Source organism: Zonotrichia leucophrys, chromosome 10 (assembly GCF_028769735.1).
Source record: "Zonotrichia leucophrys gambelii isolate GWCS_2022_RI chromosome 10, RI_Zleu_2.0, whole genome shotgun sequence".
Classification (NCBI taxonomy): Eukaryota; Metazoa; Chordata; class Aves; order Passeriformes; family Passerellidae; genus Zonotrichia; species Zonotrichia leucophrys.
The window spans coordinates 13,820,606-13,839,110 of NC_088180.1; the positions used below are offsets into that span (position 1 = coordinate 13,820,606).

General features: G+C 42.0%; 1 protein-coding gene across 3 annotated transcripts in view; it reads right to left on the minus strand.

Moving 5' to 3' along the window:
- Positions 1-18,505, minus strand: part of AKAP13 (A-kinase anchoring protein 13) — a 73,430-nt gene that overhangs the window by 51,158 nt on the left and 3,767 nt on the right. For 2 of the 3 annotated variants that reach the window (XM_064722718.1, XM_064722717.1), the window contains exons 2-4: positions 12,088-12,169; positions 8,009-8,145; positions 1,246-1,589 (exon numbers count right to left, since the gene is read on the minus strand). In XM_064722718.1, coding sequence (XP_064578788.1) covers positions 1,246-1,589; positions 8,009-8,145; positions 12,088-12,169 — 563 coding nt within the window. Of the gene's footprint in view, positions 1-1,245; positions 1,593-8,008; positions 8,146-12,087; positions 12,170-18,505 lie in introns of all 3 variants that reach the window. The other variant, XM_064722716.1, reaches the window with a different exon arrangement.

Here is an 18,505-nt window from a genome sequence, read left to right on the forward strand (position 1 = left end):
AAGGTGACAGTATTAAATAACAACAACAACAACAAAAATCTTTCACTGTATGTTACTTAGAAAATCCTGAATGGTTTTCAACATTGACTTTAAAACCGGAAGGTGATATTAATTAATTATTATCCGTTAGTTATACCCACAGGCGCTGTGTGTAAAGGATGCATACATTCCTGATGGGAGGCTGCTGCCTCTCCCTGGATTATCCAAAGGGGTCAGAATTTTCAGGAACCCGTTGTGAGTGGTGAGTTTTAATTTAATGCCATCCAGCCCCACATGCAATGGCTCTGTTTCTGTTCACAGCAGAATGTTTGCCATGACACAACAGGCAGCCAGAGAGTGGCACTGCCCTGCACACCTGAGCCTGCAGCTGTAGGGAGGATATGGCACCCTGACCCTGCTAAAGCAACTGACTGCTCTGAGAGCATTAAAGCACATTAAAAACACTGGCCAAACCTCCACTGGGCTCAGAATACACAGGGTTTGGCCCCAAGCACCCCACAGCCCAAATGCTGAACAGTACATGGCATGGCAGGGAACCTCACACCAATTACTACTTTTTGGTGTGTATCTTCCTTTATTTCATCTCCTTCTCCACTGAAACGGGAGACTGAGCAACTTTTCTTCCCACAGTCACCTGGCACCAGCATGGACATGCTCACATGGCTTGTACACCTCTGCCCCTTATACCTTCTGAAAGAACAGAAGGGAAAACTTCTCCTTCAAATCTTCCTGAACAACACCAGGGACAGCAGTGATGAGTTAGGTGGAACTTACTGTACATGAGGGACTGAGGGGGAACCAATTCTGTGAAACAGAGAGGACCCATCTCACCATTATGAAGAGCTTTTACAGAAATTTTTTAAACCCTGGTGCCTGTGCTATCCCTTAATACAATCAGAGCAACAATGTTCATGTTTATTCTGTGGTCAGTGACATTTAACACTCCAATAATTCCTTTGTACAGAAAGGGGTGGTGACAGTTCTAATGGAAGACCTGTCCCAAGGTAATTCCATTTACTCTGGAAAGCTCAAGCATACTGTAGGTATTAAGTACTTTAATCCTGAAAGTTAATTTAAGAAAAACCAAACAAACATACATTAGGAGATTGTCTTAACCTCTTCAAACCGAAAAAGAAATAATCAAAAGTGACGCGATAAACTCTTCAGTTTTATCACGCCAGCTTTACAGCTCAGATAAATATGCATGAGTGGGTGCAGAGCAAATCAAAGCAGCTCCTCACTCACCTCCTCTGATTGATTTCTGCCTCGTTGGTGGCATTCTTGCCGGGCCCCCAGCTGTGCCGGCGGAAAGGGGACAGCGGCCGCATGGAGCCGCGCAGGACGGACGAGGGCGTGGGCACGTCCGTGATGCTGTCCAGCTCCTCTTCCTTCTCTCCTCCCTCTGAGCACACCATGTTGGTGCAGCTGCCATCCAGGCTGTGCCTGTCCTTGGGCTGGGCGAAGCTCCCCACGGGTGGGAAGGGGAGGGACGTGTCGCTGCCCAGGGATGAGTTCCTCTCCAGGGACACGGTGTCGTCTGCAGAGGAGCTGGAGCTGGTGACATCGCAGGCAGACTGCTCCTCTTCAGGCTGCTGGGGGAAGAAAAATTCAAATAATTTTAAATTAAAATAAAAGTAGAATCATGGACTGGTTTGGGTTGGAAGGGACCTCTAAAGAACAGTTAATCCAACACTCCTGCTGTGGCAGGGACATTGTTCACCAGATCAGGTTGTTCAGAGACCCATCCAGGCTGACCCTGAATACTTCCAATGAAGTAAATCCATTTAACATTTTAAATAAATGCAAATATTTTGTATTTCACACAATCTGAGAGAATTCTTAGTTGGTGGCAAATTAACCATCATAGAACTGAGACGTTTTGCTCTGGTTTCAAAAGAGCCTGAAATGCTCTGCAGAGTGATCTCTTCCACCCTGGCTGCCATTACCCAGCTCAGATCCTCTGCCTGCCTTCCTCTCCCCAATTCTATATTTCATCCTGCACAGCAAATCCTGTTCCTCTCCCCATTTCTGGCTAAACCTGTTATCAATCAAGGTGCCATAAAACTGCCAAAGGTTTACTGAGAGCAAGTAATGGGGAAGGGGGTTATCACAACTCCTGATGACAAATTCCAGCCTCTCCTGTGGGACTGGAATGGGCTTGTAGAGCTCAAGGGCAACACACTGTTCCACTGCACCATGCCACACAAAAAGGAGAATTACTCAGCAGCAGAAAACAGACAAAAAAAAAAAAAGCTTAATTCCCCATCCCCAATTACTTTCCATTAAGCAGAAAGTTAATACCAGTGTTTGCAGCATTTTTCAAATCCAACTGTCACTGAAAAATATTGTTCTACAGGAACTGCTGCCCTGTATTAGAGATTTTGAGTCATACTGTAATTTTGGGGTTTAGTTTGCTCCAAAGCAGTATGCAGAAGCCGAACTGGCTCTCTCTGGCCAGAGGCCACATGCTGACCATACAGCCCCAGAAGATATTTCGTTCCCTGTGGCCACTATAAAAAACACAAGCACCTCTCTGACATCACCTCCAGTCTGAAATGGTGTTTGCCCTGAGGGACTGACATGGGAAGTTTCAATTTATCCTGCTGCAGAGCCCTGTATCATTTAAAATAATAACAGGCAGAGTGCTCTGTCAGGCCATACACCACAGGGCAGTCAGCAAAGCCCTGGTGGTTAATTGTGCTCACACAGTGGGCTCAGGGGGCTGGGCAGGAGCTGAGTGCCCCAGGGGCTGCAGGCTGTCAGCAAGCATTTGGCAGAAGAAAACTGTATGCAAAATCTGTTCTTGGAAAGGAAAGATGGGCATCAGACCACATGGAGGGAAGGATGAGCAGGAGTAGTGTTAAACAGTCTAGAGACTATTGTTTTTCTGTGCTTTATTTGAGGGGCGCACACTATAAGCTATCAGCTTTTTATTTGACTGAACAAAAAGAAACTGAGATATTAAAAATATCTTCTAATCAAATATTTCACTATTCAGAGAGAAGCCCTGTTTAAAGCTTAGCTATTTTTTATTCTTGGTTCAGTTTAACAGGTACACAATAATGTTCTTGAGATGGTTTAACTAAATGCTGTCACACTGCTTCCCCTCTCACATCCATCAAAGGGAAACAGAGGGGAAAAAAAAAACCAAAACAGCATCCACAGCACAACAACAAAATACAAGAACCTTTTAAACACAAAGCATTAAAAAACACACTAAAAATACATTCCTCCAAAAACATTCATTTCACCTTAAGCTATGTCAAATACTAACAGTGAATTTCAGAAAACTGTGTTCTGTAAACTAGTGAACTATGGATTTGATACATTTGAATAGGAAGCTGAGACTTAAAGAAAAGAGAGCTGAAATGGAAGCCCTGAGAAGTTTCTGATGATGTTCAGCAGTATTCAAGACAATCTGATATTTGTGTGAGTCACAATGAGAGCTTACTGAATTGCTTAAACACAGACAAATCAAGCAGTCATTATGTGGATAACACTCCTACAGTGGAGGAAACAGTCTGCCACTTTTCTAAGACAGAAAAATACTGTCAGACATTAGATCAGACTGGATGGGGCTTTGGAGCAACCTGGTCTAGTGGAAGGTGTTGGGGGGTTTGGAAAAAGATGAGCTTTAAGGTGCCTTCTGTGATTCTGGGATTGGGGCAGCAGAGCAGGAGAAGAGAGGACTGACTTCACCCCAGCAGCTGTGTGAAGCATGGGAGAGTTGGGAAACTTTCAATCTGGATGCGAATCTAAAAACAATAGTGCAGAACACCAAATTAACTAGAGAGGAATTAGAGTAAAAAGAGGAATTTTTATTTCCCAGATGAGAATACTGCTGCAGTTTGAAATACACAACAAAAACCACTTCCCTAACAAGGAAGATTTAGGGCTTTTATCAGAAAATGCAGCTCAAGGAGATGTCTGAAAAGGGGGAAATACATTTGATCCATTTTAACTTTCCATTTTAACTTTTACCTTGAGCATTCGACTGATGACAGAACACAATGCACAATTCCCTTGAACTCGTGGCCCATGCTTATTCTTCTAAAAATATTCTGCCGTCATTTCAATGATTTTTTTTTAACAAAGGAAAACAGTTAATATGAAAGACGACTCTGTCTGAAAAATGCCAAGTGTGGCTGACACATCTAAAACATCTATATTGTAGTCACCACTGCAAAAAAATTGGCTATCTGGCCAGTAAATATGCATTGTTCTTTAATCCTATTTGAGTAAGAAAATACCATGTTTGCAGAACAGAATGTGTTCTTTTCTTACAGAAAAAAAGAAACATTACAGAAATATTAATTTTCTTCAAGTTAGGTGTGCTGGATTGCACCTCAATGAATTTAGGACTTAACTGTGGCCAAAAAGAGACTTTACAGATATTTTCTAACAGGCATTTTCTTTGCCCTCAGTATTTGCTGAGAAGCTTCTAAGAAAAAATAAGATAAGGTGTAAAAGTAAGTATTCTAGAAAAGACACATGTACTTCTCCATGCATAACAGAAATCACTGGGATGGTGGGGGTATAAGATAACTATTTCAACTAAATTCCTCCACTGTAGGAGGTCTTGATAAGGGGAATTCAAATGTTCTTTCTGTAATTTCCATGATCACAACATGCAAAGTGCTGAGACACAAACTTTCTCTGTCCCCTAAGCTTCAAAGACATTAAAGGTGTTAGGGTATTTTAAAATATAAGATGAAAAAATTGAACCATGTAATCTTGAAGTTTATTTGGAATACCACTCTACTAAAGGAATCAACACCTTTAGTTGGCTTGATATATAATTGAGCAGAGTAATTTTTTAATTTGGATTTGCCTATGGTTTTAGGTTCCCTAAAATTCACCTCAACAGTGGCCTTCTACAAAGTATTTATCATAACTTTTATGATTTGGAGTGGACGTGAAAGCCTCTCCCTTAAAAGTTTTATTCCTTTGGGTTTGTTTCTTTTTTTGCACAGCTGTTGGGGCTTTTTTTTTTTGTTTGCCTTTTTTTTTTTTAAGAGATACAACAACTCTGCAAAAATAAATGCAAAACTTTTATGTATTTGAGTATTTTCTCAGAGCAAACAAAAACAAAGACAGAAATTAAACAATATTCAAGACTCTGAGTTGCAACCCCTTCCTTTGACAACGATCTGTGGGTCCCTGACTCCCTTCATCTGAATCATTTCCCAAGAGGCACATTAAAAAGCTTCCCAGTAAGGCTGGACTTTGGTGGCTGGTTGAAAGTTAAAGATGAGCAAAGCACATGGGCTCCACCTCAGGATGTTGCCAGATGATTGTGAGAAATGACCTTATGCAGCATTAATCATTCCAGAAGGAGGATGCTGCAAAGCCTGCCCAGATGGCTGTCTGGGACAGAGAGGGAAAAGCAGGATGATGAGGACATGGGAATGAAGTGCTGACGCAAAAAAAAAAAAAAAAAATAAACATTTTGCTGAAGCCATGGACTTGGAAGCAACTTCTGAGTCTCAGTGATAGCCTGTATATTCTGAAAAAAGGGCAGGTTTTAGTGTTAAAGCTCCCTGAAGCTGACAGCTCATGTTCCACAGCTCAGCACATGTCCTCGAGAGAAAAAGAAATGCAACAAGCACAGGAGAAGGGAAGGAGATGGGAGAGGAGCACACAATGAACACCAGGGACAGAGTAAGGCACCTGCAGATTTTGTGACCCCACAGACCCCAATTCTTCATGGTTTTGGGACAGAACCAGGGCTTTCAGTCAATGCATTTCAAGTGGAAGCAGCCCAAAGACCTTGCACAGACAGCAACTTGTTCTCCCTACATTTATTTTAATGCATTAAACAGTTAGCAAAGAAGGAGTTATTTCTACAATTAAAAAAAAACCCATAAAAAACAACTCTAGTAGACGAAAGTTCAACTCTTGCTCCACAGAAAGGGGAAACAAGAACAGAACTAGTAATAACAATAATCACCATGACACTGAAAGGTTTGAGATCCTCTTTTTGTTCATAAACATACTCTGTCTCTTCCCAATTTGATACAGAAACTACTTCATAGGTTTATAAATAATCAACTACAGCCATGACAAGCATCTTACACTATTTTTTCAGACAAGATATTATAGCTGCCATTTATTTTGGTGGTCATTAAAAATATCTATAATTTGCATTTCTACCACCTGTATTCAGTATTGTAAAACCAAAAAAGATTTAATTAAGGAACAAGCTTGCCATACTAAATTAGTTTTTCTGGTCCTTTAGAAATACCTTCAACTGTAGAAAAAATACTCAGATAAATCCTGAGAAAGGAGACAAGGAATCAAATTGTTCAGGAAAATGAAGACAAAGCAACTGAGGATGAGATTAGCTTTGAAAAACTTCCTGAACTCAACTCAGGGACCTTTTGAAGCCATTTGAATACAAAGTCTGCAACCCACTGCATGATGAGAACAATGCAAAGGCTGCCAAATTAAGGAATTCCCTCTCTACAAAGAAGAGAACTCCTGCCTTTGCCCTCTCTCCACTGGCAATTGAAGACCTGCTTTTCCCACCACCTTCTCCCTTCCCTATGGCCTCCCTGCTACACTGGTTATATTTTAGTCTTTCTTTCCCGTATTTGAAGAAGGAAACTTTCCACATAAGAAAGTGGAAAAGCTAGAATTCTGTATAATACAAACTTTGCTGTGTTCCCACTGCACTCTTCTCCCACACTTTCCCATAAAAGAATTAAATCAGGCTCAAATGGCAGCTGCCTGTCACAGCCTGTGACACTCTACACAAGGGAACTGAAGACAGCCTGCTCTGCCAAACAGCTTTGTCCCCTGACAGCCCAGGGCCCCAGATCCTTCTGACAGCAGGATGGGAAAGGGCGAGGCTGGTGAGCTCTGTGCCCTACCACGTGCATGGAGGATGACTTTACTGCTCATTTATAGCTCATGAGATCACTCAGCCTGGGCTGTGGTGTTTCCCATCCTGCTGGAAAATATTCACCAGCATCTGATTTGATTTCAGCAAACAGAACTCTGTTTCAATCAATACATTTCTCAGAAAGCCAGTGTGAAAGCTGCTCTGAGAGTTATGGTTTTCAGAGCAGGAGCTGTGCTTGCCCAAACCTGTGAGCTGCAGCTGAACCAAAGAATGGGATTTCATGGAGACCACAGTGATGGTAGCTCTAAAGAAGGGTCACATCCCTTCTGATTCTACATCACTTTATTCTTTCTGATTGCTTTTTCATCATCTGCTTATGCCAAGAAGAGTACAAATTACCAGCAAGAGCAAAAACCTAACGACCCCCCTGAACAAATTCAGGCTGCTCTGACGTAGATGCAAAAGAATGATGCAAAGGGAGGCACATCCTCTGCTCAGCTCTGCCTCTCAGGTCTCTCCCACTCCTCCTCAGCAACACAAAGGGTACAGGGATGACTAAGGTTAGCAATGACTTCTGTTGTTGATTTTAAGCAAACTTGAAAACACTTTCATTCTACTTGCACGTAAACAGGCATTAGAGGTATGTTGCCTAGGCAACAAAACTATTCCCTGGAATTGGCCTGAAGTATTTAGAATGAGTGTTTCCTTCCTATGACACTGAATTTACAGAAAAACACTGGTTCCTCTGAGAATTAAAGCATATAAATATGAAGGTATCAGCACAGAGGTCACGGTTTACTGGAGAAAAGCTTTTTGTTACATGAGTTAAAGATGGATTTCATATCGTCTGTGCAATCCCTAATGACCTTGCAAGAAAATCCACCTTTTCAACTCTTTCTCTGGTGCCTGATTTACTTTTGGACAGACAAAATTACTTCCATTTTTTTAACCACTGGGGGCTGCACAGCTTTTGGAATTCTGCTGCAAGTAAATACATCCCTCATGCTGCTGCACCCAAGGAGGAGACCGGATCCTTCCCATCTATTTGGTTCCAGGATAATCACTTCCAGCTTTCCAACTCACCAGAGAAACCAAGATGATCGGTGTGTGCTGCATGGGTTTATCAGGGGCTTTTTTAACCATATCCCAACCAGGCTTTCTTACCTTCCCAAAGACAAGGTCTTCCATCCCATCACCAGGCAAGGGGAAGAGGTCAGACTCACTCCCGGACTCTCTTTTAAGAGCACCCCGTGACGAGCCACAGACGCTGCTCAGCCCATCCTCCAAGAAGTTCTCACATTCTGCAGGAGCAAAGCACAAAGAGTCACAACCTGAGGCTTTCTGCAGCATCCACACATTTATTTTGGTGGTCATTAAAAGTATCTATAACTAGCATTTCTACCCCTGAATTCAGTACTGGTAAAACCATCAGACTCCATTCTCTCCGTGAATTCTAGGATTTAAAACACACAGCTTTACAAATAAAGCTTTAGACATTTGTTCACCTCTCAAAACTGCCTAGGAATTCTCAAATGATTTATTCCAGAGTTTAAAACTCCTTTTTAAGTGCATCATTGAAGTACATGGTGCAAACTGAAATTCTGCATGAAAAGCTGAAAACACTTGTAGCTTGAGGTGCTGATAAATATACTACATATGAGGTATCCCATAACAGTGCATGTGGGATGTTTCCTAGAGATTTAAACAAATATAACATTAGATTCATATTCAATAAATATAAAAATATCACTTGTCAATATTTGCTTTCTTTCTCAAAGAATCAATTCCCTCTAAATGCCAAAGTGTTTTTAATACATATTTTGGACAATTACTCAATTTCTTGTACACTCCTTACTGAAAAAGCACTAGTGTGAATTCCATGACAAGCTTTACTTTATCAAGATTAAAAAATTAAGTGATTTTTTAAAAAACCTCTCAGCTTTTGTAACTCCTGACATTGAAATATAAGCATGTTGCACCTCTTTTTTTCTCAAGTGCTTCCAGCTGTTTGCACTGGGTTAATCAGAAGTACAGAACTAGACTGCAGCCCCTGCAAAAGCCCTCTTTCCAAAACCTTTAACAGACAAGTATTTGCTTAAGAAATGCCTGTACATATTTTATTTGTTCACCCTTCAGGAAAAAGTATAAATTATAATTTTGGCAAAAATTGAACACAAATTTCCCAGTTCAAAATATTTTCTAATTATTAGTTTGTTCCTTTTTTTTAAGAAAGGTGCTATTTTGCACCTCCTCTAACTAAACAGATCCAAAATGTGCTCAGCTGTCTGGAGAGGAGCCAGGGCAATAAAATATTAGTTCAGTCTTAAATTATACCTCCCTAACTCCATCCTTGGTGACATCAAGCTTAAACATCACTGAAAGGACGACAGGTTTGGTAGCTTAAGGTCACTTCTTTGCCTTCCCCATCCTTAATCTGAGCCTGACAACAGCTATGGAACACTTTGGCCACATCCCACGTGATGGCAGTGACTCCACCTCTGGAGAAAACAGAATTACTTTGATAGTGGTGGGGCTGACCCCATTTGGGGCAGGGGGAGCTGAAGCCAGTCAGAAACCCCATTACCCCACAGAGGAATTTCCACACTGTGGAGAGTTGGAAAAGCACTTATTGGATGCTGCAGCTGCTCCTGTTCCCCTTTCAGTAAACCTGGAAAATGTGAACTGCTTTTCCATCACCAAGGGGGAGAAGGGAGGGGAGAGGAGAAGGGGGGAATGAAGGGAAAGAAGAGACGGAGCGGCTGTGGGGACGTGGGCCAGGTGCTGTTCATCCAGCTGGCAGCCAGCACCGCATGTCCACAGCCCAGACTGAAAAACAAAGGGGCTCCAGCCACGTTCCACTGGAAAATCAGTGGGGACAGCTCAGATGTGCATGGATACCTCTGCCTGAGGATGAAGCACGAGAGGCAGCAAAGCTCCCCAGGAGGAGATGATGAAGCAGAGAGGAAGAAGGATGAGGAGCAGGGTGATGGGGACCCCTCCACACTCCTCAGCTCATTTGTGCTGAGAAACTCATTCCCAAGCCCTCTCTCCCCTTTACTTTTGGTTGGAGGTGTGTGTATTTTCTCCATTTTCTCCCTCCCCTTTTCTCAGTTTGCTGGGTTTGTTTTCAATTGCAGACGCTGCACAAAGCCAGGCTCTGTGTCTCACATCCCTGGCAACACTTCTGTGCATAATATAAAGGCAAAAAAAAAATACAGAGAAAAAAGCTCTAGGAAGAACATTTCCAAGCAATATCTTCTGTACATTTTCCAAACTCTTCTGTCTTCCAAGCCAGGGCTGAGCCCTTCAATTCCATGCTGATAATTATGCATTTGCTACACTCCTCTGCACACCTAATTTCAAAAACATAGACAGAAAATGAGAAGCTCCAATTTCTGAAGTTACCTTCTAAGATCTGAGGTCTCTGACCTTTCAAGTAATTCCAGCAGATTAAAAAGGTCTAATTCCTTATCAAGTATTGTATTTTTAAGTTAGCCATATTGACAGCTTGTGGTTTATTGCTGTTAAGTGTTGCCAGATTTTTCTTGCCCTCTCTATGCTGACCAGCACCACAGAGCAGCAGGAGGATGCCTGTGCAGTAACAATATTATTTCTAGAAAGGCCAGAACCTGCATAACCTGAGATCCTTCTGCTGCTTTAGTCCATCTGGAGAGCACATTTACTTAAAAAACTATCTCTTTATGTCTGTGTTACAGACATGTATTACTATAATTATTAATATAAATTTGTATATACAGCTATCTAATTACATAGTTAATATTAAGTTTCTATAGTGTAATAGTGCATTAGATAATTAATAGGTGTGCAACTGATAGTGATCCATAGGAATATGTGATTATATATTTAGCAAGTCAAATGAGTCCATGTACTTTAGCAGATAAATGGTTTGCAGTAACTATTGCCTGAAGCACAAAAATACTGTACCAAGAGGCAAAGGATTCACAGATATAATTGGTAAAGAGACATAGCATTACCACAAGTTTTCTTGTAAAACACTCCTGAAACAGCTATTGCTGTTAATGATTTTTCTAAACAAGAGCAGTATTTTTGTATTTTTGTTTTTTATTAAAAAGTTCTTATTTAACTTTGAGTGAGCTAGAACTTCTATTTAGGATAAACCGCTCAGGTCACTAAGCCACACTATCCCTTCTTAGCCTACAGTCTGACAGACTGAGTTTAAACTTCACACTGACACTCAGTCATTTTCTTTCAAGTCTCAGATAAATTGAAGGAGATTTGGATGAGACCACTGCTCATAAGGACAGCAGGGCAAAAAGCCTCCTCTCCATGAGCAGCCTAAGCAAAGTCCCTATTCAGGGCCCTGATAAATTACTCTATTTGTTTCGAACACGCATAATCCAGTGAAAGGAAATGCTTTTTTTCTTATCTTGGACACCAAGCCTTCTTTGAAGCTTGCCCAGACTAGATTTTGTGTCCCAGTGGAAGAGCCAGAAAGCACCAGCCAGCACGCAGGGCTGGGATGGGAGCTTGGCACAGCTGGTGGGCAGGGTGTGGGAACCATGGCTCTGAACAGCCTTCCTGCTTCCTGAGCCTGGAATCATGGCAACTTTCAGAGGGAGGGGGAAAAAAAGTAAAATCTCAAGCCACTCATTTGGGTTTAAATATGGATTTAGGAGCTCAAATTTCTGGCTTTTTTCTTTTACAAAATTATCCTTTCAGCTAGAAACCATGTCTGTGCACTGCTTGCAACATCTTTCAAGTTCATTTAGAAAAAAGAAAAGGGGAGGAAAAATCAAAATACTGAAGCACTTGAAATGCAGAGTTATTTGAGATGGTGACACACTACACAGCTCCCTGCTAGTCAAGTGCTGCAGCCATGTGCTAACAATGACTCACAACACAGTCATTACACAGTTTATTTAATTTATGTGTTTTCCCCATCCAGGCCAGGATGTCAAAAACAGGGAGAAAAGGGGGAATAGAAAAGGTGAGGAGGAGGACAGGGAGAAAGGAGGGATAAAAAAAGTGAGGAGGACAAGGTGCAAAGGAGGATAGAAAAGGTGAGGAGGATGGGGAGAAAAGGAGGATAGAAAAGGTGAGGAGGAGGGCCATCATGGCCAGGATGTCAAAAGCAGGAAGGAAGGGAGGATGGAAAAAGTGGGGAGGACAGGGAGGAAAGGAGGATAGAAAAGGTGAGGAGGAGGACAGGGAGAAAAGGAGGGATAGAAAAGGTGGGGAGCAGGGCTGCTGGTGTGGCTCACCTGGAGACTCCTGCGTGCGCTTGCGCTCCAGCAGGGAGGGGTCAGGACACGGCTCCAGCGGACACCAGCTCCCACGGTTTATCTGCAAAACACATCACAGCACATCAGAGAAAGGCCACTCTCACCAGCACCCCTGTTAGTTTCTTCTCCAATATCCCTCTGCATCAACCAGCAGATTCAGAGTTATGGCTTAATTTTTTCCCAATAATAAAAGTGTCAAAAGTAACATACGATTTTATTTTGGCATTGCTAAACAAACCATTAGAATATGCCAAAACCCTTTATTTCTCCATGGAAAGTTTGATTTGAAGGTGGCTCCTGCTCAAGGAAGGAGATCAGAGGGAGGATGAGTCAGTGTTTAAGCTACTAGTAGAGGACTGGATAACCTTGGCCTCAAGTCCCACCTCCACTTGTAGCGGGACTGCAGGGATATACTCTTCTGATTTAAGCCTCAGTTCACTACCAACAGAATAGAAATTCCTTACCACCCATACTGCTGTACAGATAATTAGCTCAGAGATAGCACAGTGCTCTGGTGATGTGGAATAGAGGGCTTGGGAAGTGCCCAAGTCATGGTGAGAACCAGAAGCACTTTGGGCCTGCATTAACTGAAATGACAACGATAGAAATGCCCATTTTAACACTAAGACACATCACATGGTTTATTTCAACATCAGCCCTTATCACCTCACCCCGTCCTTCACCTTTTCCATGACTCCCAGTCTTTCAGCAAGGATGACTGATCTGTTCTCAGCCTCCTCCTCCCTCTGCCTGTGCTTTCATCTTCCTCACTCGGGTTGTGCTGTCCAACATTTTGACTCAGAAGTCTGCTGGACTATCCACAATCCTTGGCTCATCCAACATTCACTTCCCATCACTTTTGTCTGCAGCTGGCACACCCTGCAAGCCCCTTTACTCTCTCTGCCATTTCTTTGAGCCAAATGCCTTTCCTTACTGTCAACTGCATGCAAATCTCACCTGTCCCAAACCACAAAACCCAGAAGTTACTTCCCCTCCTGACCTGTCTCAACACACAGGATCTCACATGTTAAGTTGCAACTAAAAGAAAGCTACTGAAATGGATGACTTAGCCTGATTTTTTATGTCAAGTACTTCTCCTACCTTCTCTCTGGCTTTCCTTTTATCTCCTGAAATAATTTCCTTTCCTACCTTTCAAATAGCAAAGTTTTACTATTTACTTATAGCCTCTGACCTACGTTCAACTCTCCTCCATGATCCTGCTTTATTTTTGCAGCCCCTTGCTGAATTCCCATCCCCTCAACGTTCTCCTTCCTCCTATGCTATGAAACGTACTGCTTTTGCCATCTTATTATTTATTTTCTAAAATAAATTAAAACCAAGCCTCTCCTACCCTTGACCTGACGTGCTGCTTTGACTAATGACCCACGTCCTTGTTTCCTCTCTCACTGAGATCATGGAATGTGTTGCTGCAGCCCTTGGCTGGCTCCTCCCTGCTCTGGCTGCGTCCCCTGCCTGTCACCCGAGGGGCTCCTGCCAGCACCTCCTGCTCTCCACACCACACAGGCAACCCTGCACTCCCCCAGACCTGGCAGCTCCTTGCTACAGCACATTTTTCTTCCTCAGGCTTTGTCCTCCTCCATACTTGTGCGATGACAAAATGGGGTTGGGAGGGCCTGTGACAGGTCAGCTAGTCCCTGCCTGCTGCTGCGCCAAGTTAGGCTCAATTACCATCTCAGAGGTCCTAATCCAACTCTGTGCCCTTAAAATCCTCCAGTGGAGAGGATGCCATGACCTTCCCCAGTCAGCAGCTCCTGCTGACAGAGACAGGGAAGGAACAGAGTTGTTCTGAGAGGGGGAAAAAAGAGCAGGAGTTTCCCAGGAGAGGTGAAGATGTTGAGCTCTACCAGAGTCAGGTCTCAGGGTGACCTCAGTGCATGTCCCACCTGGATGTCCCTCTCACCTCCATGGAATTTTGCAGGCTATTTTTCCCAGGGATGATGTACACTTTACAGCTCTTACTCCCTGACTGCATTATACAGATATTCACTCAAGACCCCATCACACCCCTTTATGTTCACACATCTAAGATCCCAGTGTTCCCCGCACCTCTGCTCCACTGTGTATCCATTTTCTCCCTTTTACATACAATGCATCCATATTAAATGAGAGGCAGTTAGGAAAAGAGAAGCAATCTTCAATCTGAAAAAGGATTTGTAAGCAAAACTTCAGAACAATGTGTTTTTTGCTTTCCAAAGTAACACAAGGATGTTGCATTTTAACTGTTGCATGGACAGTGGGTCATGTTCTGATTCTTTCAACAGAAGACACTCCCTGTTCTCAGAGAGGCTGTGTGGCATCTAATCTTAGCATCTAAACTTAACCACAGAATTTATTTTTTTTTTTTTAGTCTTAAAAGAGCTGCAAAGTCAATAAATACCACTTGATGACTGTAAAGTCAATAAATACCATGCTGTTATTCTTTTCTCTCCAGACAAAGCAGAATAAATTTGCACCACACTTTCTTATATTTTATTAAAGGCAAATATAGAGGTTGAGGTTGAACACACATAGAAGGACAAATGCAAATGTGCTCAAGCCCACACAAAAAAAGGAATGACCCGTTTCAGATACAAAATCAAATTCTGTCTCCTTCTGACTGACTTGAACCTCCTTCCTTCCTCCTTAAGAAGAGTCTGACCCTTCCTAATTTTAAACAAATCACCATCAAAATCAAAGGAACTGCTCCTGATTTATACTGGTATCCACAACTGGAAAGGAATAATTAAACATCCCATTCAATAATTAGCAGTAAGAAAGCAAAATAGGAAGAGGTTCAAGTTGTCTGTTGAATAAGCCATATTAGGCTGAATTAACATTATATATTTTCCTTTAATAGAACCAATTGAGTCATTCACTGAAAATGCATTATAGACATTGGCATTTTTTCAAAAAAGATTTGAGCATTTTTCCAATTTCCCAGCCAGTTCTCTCCTCAGCCCTGTGGCTTTGCCAAGTATTGAAAACGTCTGCTTTTCTCTATTAAAAGAAGTAATGAGAGAGTAACACTGAGGTTTAAGATGCTGCTTCAGATATACTTGATTATGTACCAAATAAAACATTAGAAATTAAATATTTATCTCAGTAGCCCTAATTCAGGAAAAATAATAATCACCATCAAAACAAAAACAAAGGAAACCACTACTATATACAAGTATTCCCTGGGCCAAAAACGAGCCCAGACAGGCTTTGAGGGAGGTTTACTGCGTGCTCTCAGGGAACTGGGTGGTCCATAGATCCTCAAAACACAAACCCACTATCCAAAGCCCAACACTGAGTACTGGGATCCCTCCTCAACACCTGAATTCTGCTTGCATTTACTCAGGACTACTGACTACAGGTACAGACACTGAGAGCTGGAGAGGAAATTGTCTTTATAAAAGCACCTGAGCATCAGGAGCTGGGGAATGTACCAGTATGGAGAAATGTGAAATGAGGCTGTCTTGGGATTGTGCAGACACGTGTGCATTGCATGTGAGAAAATTCCTCCCTTTTCCCCCCCATTTTCTTGTTTTGCTGAGAGAAGCCCAAGGACAGGACCACAGGCTGGTGGCCACAGAAGATGATAAAAGCCCCACACTTGCTTGCTTGCCCACACTGATTATAGCTCATCGATTCCAGGCATCCCAAGTCTTTGCAGCGGGAGCAGAGGGTGCAGTGCTGTTCCAGTGGCAGAGGGAATATGAAACAACCTCTGGGAACAGAGTTTCAATACACAGCCCTTGAAGAAATGCCAGGAGAAAACCAGCTATTTTTCCATACAGAAGCCTGAATGTGTTTATCTGCAGCTCAGACACAGAATGAATCGTGGAAGCACATCCCCAGGCACCAAAAACTGAATCCTGCAGGATTTTCTGTTTGCTGGTGAAACTCCAGCAGGCTAAATGTTCAAAGATGCCTTTAGGACACCAGCTGGAGCTGTGAGCAGCAGATAGTTCCATTGCTCTTTCTGGGCACACACAGGTATTTCCTGACTCTTCCTGCAGACCCTGAACTTGAAACTTGATGTGATTTAATGCATAAGAAAAGGACAGCACTGGACACTGTGAGACACCCTGGGCTGAGGCATCCTCTGTCCCACAGGAACTGTAAGTGGCACCAAACTCCACTCCCAGGCTCTTCCTTCCTCTCCCCTTGGACAAGGCATTATCTAATCCATGCAGTGTGGTGCCTGCCCATAAAACCAGGCTCAGGACCTCCTTCTCAAAGACACTCCAACAATATCCAGGGCAGAGCTGGGTGCTGGAGGTCAGGCATCAAAAGGGCCAGGGACTACCTGGCTCCTATCTCCAGCATGGAAAAGTCCTTTCTCTCTCCCACTGGTTTTACTTTAACTCTTCTTGCCTTCCATTTCACAATAAAGAGAACACACTGACCTTCCAGGAAATCTTTTGCTATTGCAAAAGTTTGCACTTGTCAACCTCACTGGTCGTGATATAAATCAACATCTCCAGAGCACAAGAAACCAGATGACTTTAACTTTCATTTCCTAGCAGATCCCTGGAGATTCATCTTCTCTCCACATTATTTTAACTCTGTCCTAAATGTGCAAGTTTCCATTTTTCTCCTTTTATTTTCCCCAGCTTCCAGACTATGATCTACCTCGCAGCTAAAACCAGATACTACTGCACATAGGAAACTATTTAGGAGAGTAATTGTAGCTTGCTTAGTGTATCATTAAGTAATTGTGCACCACACTGAGTAATATCCATTTTAAATATCTATTGCAGAATAGAAGTAGTAGAAAAAAGCAATACTTCAAATTCAATTATAATTAATTTGTTTCATAAGCAGAAATTATACAATGCTTTTTTAAAAGTTCTATGCATATCGTAATTATTTTCTAGGAATTTCCTGTTTCTGAAAATTTCATATAGGATTAAAGAAATTTGTACACATAACTGGAGTTCAATGTTTATACTGAGCAACTTTTAACTTTACAGTTCCATTTACAATGAAATTATCCAGTTGCCTGCAATTCCTGCACTAGAAACTAAAGCAAGAGTTGATTTACCCCCTTCACAAGAACCACCTTTCAAGATCCTCCAAAACCGTTTGAAAAGGAGCTTGAAGGATGGGGCATCTGGGGAAGGAATTTCCACTGTTTTCCTTCAACATCTGTTGCTGCAGAAAGACTCCATGCACACAAAACTCCCATCAAGAGCAGCAATCACGGCTTTGGCAATCATCTTGCCAGACAATATTAAGAGCAGACATATCAATTTGCTTGCAAGTTCCACATCTATTTTTTATTTAAATTATTATGGTAATCTCCCTGTGTATCTCTTAGCTTTGTGGGATGATATTAACAGGTAGATGCAGAACCCAAAGACATTCTCAAATGTATGCCAAAATGGACAACTCTTGCATTTCTGCAATTATTTCTATGGAGATTTTTTTCTTCTAGCACTGTGAATATGCTACACTGAGTCTTTTATCTTTACAGAGCTGGTGACACCATATCAGGACATTTTTTCAAGGAGGTCCAAACTGACCTTTTGCATAGTAACAAGCCAGCAGTGCAACAGAAAACGATATTAAAGGATTTCACCAAAAAAGGCTCCTACAAGCACAGAACATGTACATGAGTGAATAAATTAGCTCTTTATGGTGCAAGAGCAACACTAAATTCCTAGAGTGCATTTATCCCCAGCAATGTCCCAGCAGGGAAAAGGAACGTGTGCCCCAAGTACATTTTCCACCCCTTGGCACTGCAATGTCCTCCACCAGCAAAACTAAAAGTCAACAGACTTCAATTAAGCTTCAAAAATAACAGCATTTTCTTTCCCCAAAAAAATCCATCTCTTAGCTAATATGGGAGAAAAATTCCCACAAACATGTATGTGTCTAATGTGAAAACATATAATTTCATTTAAGCTGCCCTTTCAATTGTAATTCTACATGAGACACCAACAGAAAAACTCAAAAAATTCTCTACAGCATTCTAAAGACACTTCTGTCCTTCCATGCTCCAATGACCCGAACAGCATGGATAGATATTGGATTAAAGTTTAGTCATTTTAGGGCCACAAAGTTTGAAGAACACCACATACCCATCAGCTGGGCATATCCTTCCCCAGAACAACTCCAAAGAAGAAATGAACTTGCTTATGTGATAATAAAGAAGAAAAACTTCAACATAAAATGTAAGGAAGCCTAGTTCCAGCTAATTCAGGGACTTCTCTACAGACTACTTTTAGCTTAGGATGTTGAAAATGGCAATTTGCCTTAGGCAGGTAGGGATCAATCAGAGCATCTTCCCTGGTGCTGGAGTAAAGCTACCAGAGCAGCCAGGAAGCAGAAAAACCAATTAATAGTGCTGTCCTTTTAACTTCAAAATACCTTGATTAATTATTAATGCTGGTTTTAATTCCATTAA